We start from the raw sequence: 7,331 nt of genomic DNA on the forward strand, positions 1-7,331 counted from the left end.
CCGCGGATGCGCCTGGCCAGCTGGATGTCCTTGGGCATGATGGTCACCCTCTTGGCGTGGATGGCGCAGAGGTTGGTGTCCTCGAAGAGCCCCACCAAGTAAGCCTCGCTCGCCTCCTGCAGCGCCATCACCGCAGAGCTCTGGAAGCGTAGGTCAGTCTTGAAGTCCTGCGCGATCTCCCGCACCAGGCGCTGGAAGGGCAGCTTCCGGATCAACAGCTCCGTCGACTTCTGGTAGCGCCGAATCTCCCTCAGGGCCACTGTCCCCGGGCGGTAGCGGTGGGGCTTCTTCACTCCGCCGGTGGCTGGAGCGCTCTTCCGGGCGGCTTTGGTGGCCAGCTGCTTGCGGGGCGCTTTCCCGCCGGTAGACTTGCGAGCCGTCTGCTTAGTACGAGCCATTGCTGCTCTGCTACAGAAACTGCCTTCAGCTCTCCTGAAAAGCGTCAAAAGCAGTGAACTGCGGCACTACGGGCCTGGTATTTATACACTTTTTCCGCTGCTGTGATTGGTCAATAACAACAGCCAATGGCTAGACTTGAAGCTCCCGCGCTGCTCAGTGATTGGCCGCGATGTACAAAACCGGCGTCTCCTTCAGCCTCCCCTGTCTCCTCACTGTGGGCGGGGTTCTATTCAGGAAAGAAAAGGTTTTTAAATGTCCCGCGCTGTTGTCCGATTGGTCAAGCCCTGTTTCCGCTTTTCTCTCGTCCAATCAAAGCGGCAATCGATGTCACAGTCTCGATCCTCCTGAGTTTCGTAGAGCTCTGTATGGGAGGAAGTAAACCGTCATGGTTGTGGATCTGATCACAATGGAAAGTATTGAAACATTTTAAAGACTTCTAAAAGAAAAGGAGGCAGCAAAGTGGCCGGAGAAAGTGGTCTAAGGCCTTGGATAAAGAAAGGGTCCAGTTTATCTGTGAGGTTTGGGTTTGAATCCCACTGGTGTCAGCGTCCATTTTTATCTGAAGTCAGGATTGTCGCCAGTTTTCCAAAGTGTAAACTTTAATCCTGCATTCTCTCCGAACGTGATGGAATAACTATCAGTATAGAGAGGGTTTTGCACACAAACTGCAGCATTTTGATCGCAGTGCATTTAATTGTTGATAGGAAAACACGAGGATGTTTATAAAAGGCGGACTGTTTCTCGGAAATAGACCAGTTCCTTCTGCTGTTTAACTCTATTTGTCGTGGATAGATAAATCTGATTCAGCTTTAAAATCCAATAAAGTGTTGTCAAGCCGGATCATTTCTGCAGTGTGGCTTTTTATATTTGCTATCTTATTTGTATTCCATTTCCCCCAAAAAACTGGGACTCAACGTGGCTTACAGTACAATTAAAGACATTACAAATATTAATACTGCAATAATTTAATTCCATTTCAATGTACTATTTTTGTATGCTTTTAATTGTACTTTTTTATAATGTCGTGAACCGCCCTGAGTGCGGGATACAATAACAACAACAACAATAATACAAAGGTGAAGCATTAAAACAGAAATAAATTAAATTGGATCCCTTCTTCCTCAAACCAAAATGCACAAAATACATGATGCAAGCTTCCGAAGCTCCAGAGGTTTCTCCATCAGGCAAAGATGCTAAAAAGGGTTGCAATTGTGGAAGATGTTCTAGGCATTCCTAACATTCAGCGTGTTTTCCCTCTTTAAGATACCTTTTAAAATTATAACACTGGAAAAACTTCAGGTTTCTCTGATGCCCCAAATTAATATGGACTCAATTTCCTAGCATTAATTAAAAAGGTCTGGCATTTCTCCCCGTCGGGGAATCGAACCCCGGTCTCCCGCGTGACAGGCGGGGATACTTACCACTATACTAACGAGGAGATCGCTGAGCGGAGCCCTTTCCCAGGGCCATTTGGTGATATGCTAATGACACAAATGAGTCATCTTGTCTTTGTCCTAATTGGCTGGCCTGCTTCCATTGCATGCCCAGGGCTCACGGGTCAGAAGGCTGCAATCTGCACAAAAGGAATACCTCTCCCCCTTGACTTGGGAGATAGATTCACTGAACATTGCAGGGCTTACTGCTAAAGCAAAGGAACAAGGAATGTAACTGCATTAGGAAATATGCAGGGGTAGCTGTGTTGGCCAATTAACAAACGCAAACAAAAATCCATCAGTGACACCTTTATTGGCCAACAGAAATGCACAAGTATATTGTGTGTGTGTGTGTGATATATAATATACTATACACACATACACATCTATTATTATTATTATTATTATTATTATTTATATAGCACTGTAGATACCTTCATTGTCCAACCAAAATACACAAGTATATTGTATGTATGTATATATACATATATAATATATATAAAATATACTATAATACACACACACACATATATAATATCCATCAGTGATACCTGTATTGGCCAACCAAAATGCACAAGTATATTTTGGGTGTGTGTGTGTGTGTGTGTGTGTATACACTTGTGCATTTTAGTTGGCCAATAAAGGTATCACTGGTGGATTTTTGTTTGGCCAACCAAAATGCACAAATACACACACACACACACACACAGAAACATATGTATGTATGTATACACACACATACACACAATATACTTGTGCATTTTGGCTGGCCAATAAAGGTATCACTACTAGACTTTTTGTTTGCATTAGGAAACGTAGGTGTAACGCCATGAAGGTAAATCCAATAACATCCAAACAATGATACCTTCATTGGAATAACCAAAATGCAGAATTCCTTGTTGCAAGCTTTCAAAGTCACATTGGCTTCTTTATCAGGCAAACAGGAGAAAGAAATTGAAGATGTTAGTCCTAGGCCTGCATTTTCTGTTTCTGGTCTTAGTTCAGATGGCACAGAGCTAGGGACTTTACCATGAAGGTAAAGTCATGTATAGACCTTAAGCCCAAGATGTGTTTCATAGGATAAGTTTATGCTAAGGAAATTTTTTAAATTAAATTAAAATTAAGGAAGATATAAAATTAAAGTATGCAAAGGAAAAATTGATAACACCAGAGATATGTGTGTGTTTGTGAGTTTGTGTGTGTGTCTGCTGCCACAGATGATCGCCCTCAGAAACAATGACTCCTGTAACACAACTGCACAGCGTCATCATGCAAAACAGACAACAATGCAGTCATCTCTTCCCTCCTCCTCCACAAAGATGCCTTCCATTAAAGCCACAGTACAAAACTCTTTGTTCAAACATATATGTAGATGAATCAAAGGAGGTATTCAAAATCACTTTCTTTGAACCATCTACATACAGTTTGGAACAGAGAGATTTGTCCTGCAGCTTTCATGGAGTGCATTTTTGTGCAGAAGGGAAAAGACGATTACATAGTTGTCTATTTTGCATGAGGATGCTTTAGGATCTTTGCTATTTGTGCCCAAATATTTATTCATACTGATTTGGATGGGATCTCCAAGGAGTCCTCCACTCTCAAAGTGAGTCCATTCCACCCTCTTGAGTTGCTCAAGGTCTACTCAATATTTACTCCAATCTCTCTTCCTGTGATTTGATTCCATTGGTTTGGGTCTTACCCTCCTGATAAGTACAGTTGGCCCTCTTTATCCACGGATTTTTTTACCCATGGATTCAAACATCCATGGCTTGAAAATACTCCAAAAAAGTATAAATTGCAAATAGCAATAAGCTGAGGACAAAAAGGGAAACTAGAGGAGGAGACAGAAGCTGGGACATTTTAAAAGCAGCTGAAAAAATAATGGGATGACAAAGGATCAATTGGGGCTTATCCCTGCCAGATTGGTACAGATTGGAGCATATGTTTTCATAGATGAGCAGAAATTCAGATATACTAATTTTTAGACGATCCACATATGTTCATAAACATGCTGTGACATAACAATGGTCAGCCCATGCGCGCAAGAGTTTTCACCGCCTTCACAAATAATGTTTAACCATAGTTTTCTGTGGGTTTTTTGGCCTCCGTGGCTGCATTCTGGAAGAATTTATTCCTGATGTTTTGCTGCATCTGTGGCTGGCATCTTCAGAGGTGAGACATTTAACCTTCTCTGACAGAGAGCTCTGGTGCCACATTAAATTACAATTCCCAGGATTCCCTAGCACTGAGCCAGGGCAGTTAAAGCAGTCTCAAACTGGATTATGTCTGTAGTGTGTTTTGGACCTAACAAATAAAGACTTGAGACTACGAAAGCTCGTGCCACCAACATCTTTCTTCCAGTTAGTCTCAAGGGTATGTGCTGCAAGATCCTTTTGCATGGTAAACCTTGTTTTCCTTGGCACAAAGTAATATCGGTGGTGGTCAGTTTGACTTGAAGTCAGGTTATCCAGAGAGGTGACTTCTCTGGTGTATGCCCTACAGGCCTTACATTGTGAAGTCGAAGGCTTTCATGGCCGGCACCCATAGTTTTTTGTGGGTTTTTCAGGCTATGTGGCCATGTTCCAGAAGAGTTGTTCCTGACGTTTCGCTTGCATCTGTGGCTGGCATCTTCAGAGAATGCCTTACATTGATCTGGGGGCAATATTGCTGAACAATGTCAGCCAAAGGGCTACTGGAGAAGGAGGATTTTTTTAGTGCCGGCATCTCATCTACGAAAGACCTTCCCTAGAAAGACTCATCTAGTACCTACATTGGAGTCTTTTCATTTTTTCCAGGTTAAGATCTCTCAATTTCTCCCCACTTTATCACCTTTCGTTTTTTAAAAAGAAAAATGGGATTTTATCCTTTGTTGTTGCTGATACTTAATTTTTATTGTTTGGTGTTTAATCCCCCCAACTTTCCTTTTTGGTTTGTTTTCTACTGTATTTGCACAGCATACAGCCTTCATCTTATTTTTGTTAACCACCCAAAAGGCTCCAGCATCTGGGAAGGTTTTTCTTAAAAAAGGTATTTGCAAATAAGCAAATAAATTCCTATCTTTTGTTTTTGTAGATCAGTTGTCCAGAAGAAGCACAGTCTGCTGCATGCACTGGAAACTGCTTTTGGAGAGGAGGAAAAACTACAGCAGCCAAGTGTCTCTTTTGTGATGGTCAGCATTTTCTGAAACCAGAGTCTCTCCAGGGGACTAATTACAACCTCAATTTCAAAACCTTGTTCTGGTAGACCCCTCTTCTGTCCCATTTGTGGCTTCCTTGTCAGATCTCCAGCCTTCATCACCTGACAGTCTCCTTATCGATTTTCCCCCAGAAGAAAAAAGCCTCCTTATCAGCTGTGCTACTTGACTCCATTCAACCAGCGATTGCCACAAAATTATCAGGCGCAAACCCTCCCAACCTTCACCACCCAGAAGCCAACATTCCCGGGCACCTCTTCCAAGGCTTTCCCTGGCCATTTCTTTCAAAACAATTTTGCTATTTTCCACAAAAAGCAAAAGTTTGCAAATTTTCAGGCAGAAAGAAGAGGCAGAGGCTGCGTTCTTTCTGCTTTCACGGGCTCCTTTGGCTTTTTCGGGGCGTGGAAACCGGGTCCCCTGATGGCCCAGATCCTCCTCCTGGATCCCTCCAGGTTTCAAAAAGATCCGTGGAAAGAATTTTAATTAATTGGCTATTTTGTGTCGCTTAAGAAACACAAAAAGTGGCCGCAGGAGCAGCCAGGAGAGGCTCTGGGGCTGTCAAAGCAGCCTGCAGGAAACTGACCAATCAGCGCGCAGCTCCTCCCCTATAAATAGCGGCGCCAGCGCTCCCCTCGCGTTCAGTTCGCAGATCGCTAGCGAAGAGAGAGCATCGCCAAGAAGAAGATGGCAGAAGTAGCGCCCGCCGCCGCCGCTGATGTTTCAGCCGCTCCTGCTTCGAAGGCTCCCGCGAAGAAGGCAGCCGCTGCAAAGGCTCGCAAGGCCTCCGGCCCCAGCGTCACGGAGCTTTTGACTCAAGCAGTCTCGGCTTCCAAGGAGCGCGGCGGAGTCTCCTTAGCCGCCCTCAAGAAGTCCCTAGCTGCCGCCGGTTACGACGTGGAGAAGAACAACAGCCGCATCAAGCTGGGCCTGAAGAGCCTGGTGACCAAAGGGACGCTGGTGCAGACCAAGGGCACCGGCGCCTCGGGCTCCTTCAAGCTCAACAAGAGCAAGGCTGAAGGGAAAGAGAAGCCCGCCAAGAAGAAGCCCGCCGCCGCTTCCAAAGTGAAGAAGCCCGCCGCCAAGAAGGTCAGGAAGCCCATCACAGCCAAGAAGCCTGCCAAAAAGGTGGCCAAGAAGCCCGCTTCGGCCAAGAAAGCGGCGGCGGCCAAGAGCCCCAAGAAGTCCAAAGTGACTAAGCCCAAGAAGACTATCAAGAGCCCCGCCAAAGCAGTGAAGCCCAAAGCGAAGGCCAAGCCCAAGGCTTCCAAGTCCAAGGTCGCCCCTAAAAAGAAGTGAGCGCTTTAAGCCCAAGACGGAGGAGGAGGAGGCTCGTCCTTTACCACAACGGCTCTTTTAAGAGCCACCCAAATGCTCGATATAAAAGATGAAATCACTTGGCATCCTAGTTTCAAAACGATTCCTACAGAACTTTTAGGGTATTGTTGGGACTACAACCCCCAGCATTCCTCGCCCTTGGCTCTGCTACCTGGGCATGCTGGGAGTTGTAGTCCAAACAAGATCTGACTAGCCGATGGCCTGTTACAGACTGCCAAAATAAAGCTGCTTGGGGTCTTTGGAGGTATGCTGTTTAGATGATGCATACATTCTAAGAATCCAGAAGCTGCACCAAAGCTGCCCTCCAGTGCTTAGGAATGGAGAGTGGCTTTGGCGCGGCCTCTGGGCTCATTGAAATAGCATACCTCCAAAGAGGCCCGAAGCAGCTTTATTTTGGCAGTCTGGACTGTAACAGTAACCCATGGCGTAAAAATACGGGACCTACTAAAACAAGTGAAGGTACTTTCCCATAGGGAAAGCATACTTGCCCATAGAGAATTATTTATGGGCTCCTTTTTGGGTGTTGAATGCTTTAGCACCCAGCCTCTATATCCTCTATGGGCAAATATTTTCTCATGATTCTCTATGGGCAAGTATGGTTTCGCTATGGGCAAATACTCTCCTTTGTTTTAGCACATTCCCACAACAGCAACAGCATCGGTTAAAGCAGTACGGTTTTTAAACAAAATATGCTCCTAACTGCTTCAGATTAAAGCAGCCGCGTTTGTTTCTTCTGCCTGTTTGGCGTCCCCTCCCTGCTCTTCTCTATTGTGATGACGTTTTATAAAGGATTATTGATTTGGACCGACGAGGATGGGATTCGAACCCCCGCGTGCAGAGCACAATGGATTAGCAGTCCATCGCCTTAACCACTCGGCCACCTCGTCAGGGGCTCCGGCCCGTTTCCCCTCGCTTTCCTGGGCAGTTTTCTTCTATGTCCCAGGAATGTCTCTCCTGCTCTTCATAGAGAT

At 45.2% G+C, this 7,331-nt stretch overlaps 2 protein-coding genes and 2 non-coding genes across 4 annotated transcripts in view; 1 reads left to right on the forward strand and 3 right to left on the reverse strand.

Moving 5' to 3' along the window:
* LOC121933926 (histone H3-like) overlaps positions 1-447 on the reverse strand; it is a 10,617-nt gene extending 10,170 nt beyond the window's left edge. The window contains exon 1 of the mRNA XM_042473909.1: positions 5-447. Coding sequence (XP_042329843.1) covers positions 5-398 — 394 coding nt within the window. The 5' untranslated portion in view covers positions 399-447. The remainder of the gene's footprint in view (positions 1-4) is intronic.
* Positions 448-1,765: 1,318 nt separating this feature from the next.
* TRNAD-GUC lies at positions 1,766-1,837 on the reverse strand. The gene has a single exon. It is a non-coding gene; the product is annotated as a tRNA-Asp (tRNA).
* A 3,840-nt stretch (positions 1,838-5,677) lies between these two features.
* LOC121933537 (histone H1.2-like) lies at positions 5,678-6,425 on the forward strand. The gene has a single exon (XM_042473423.1). It carries the CDS (start codon positions 5,710-5,712, stop codon positions 6,319-6,321), a length of 612 nt encoding a protein of 203 aa, XP_042329357.1. The 5' UTR covers positions 5,678-5,709; the 3' UTR covers positions 6,322-6,425.
* A 740-nt stretch (positions 6,426-7,165) lies between these two features.
* TRNAS-GCU lies at positions 7,166-7,247 on the reverse strand. Its single transcript has one exon. It is a non-coding gene; the product is annotated as a tRNA-Ser (tRNA).
* Positions 7,248-7,331: the final 84 nt, after the last annotated feature.

This window comes from Sceloporus undulatus, chromosome 6 (assembly GCF_019175285.1).
Source record: "Sceloporus undulatus isolate JIND9_A2432 ecotype Alabama chromosome 6, SceUnd_v1.1, whole genome shotgun sequence".
Lineage (NCBI taxonomy): Eukaryota > Metazoa > Chordata > Lepidosauria > Squamata > Phrynosomatidae > Sceloporus > Sceloporus undulatus.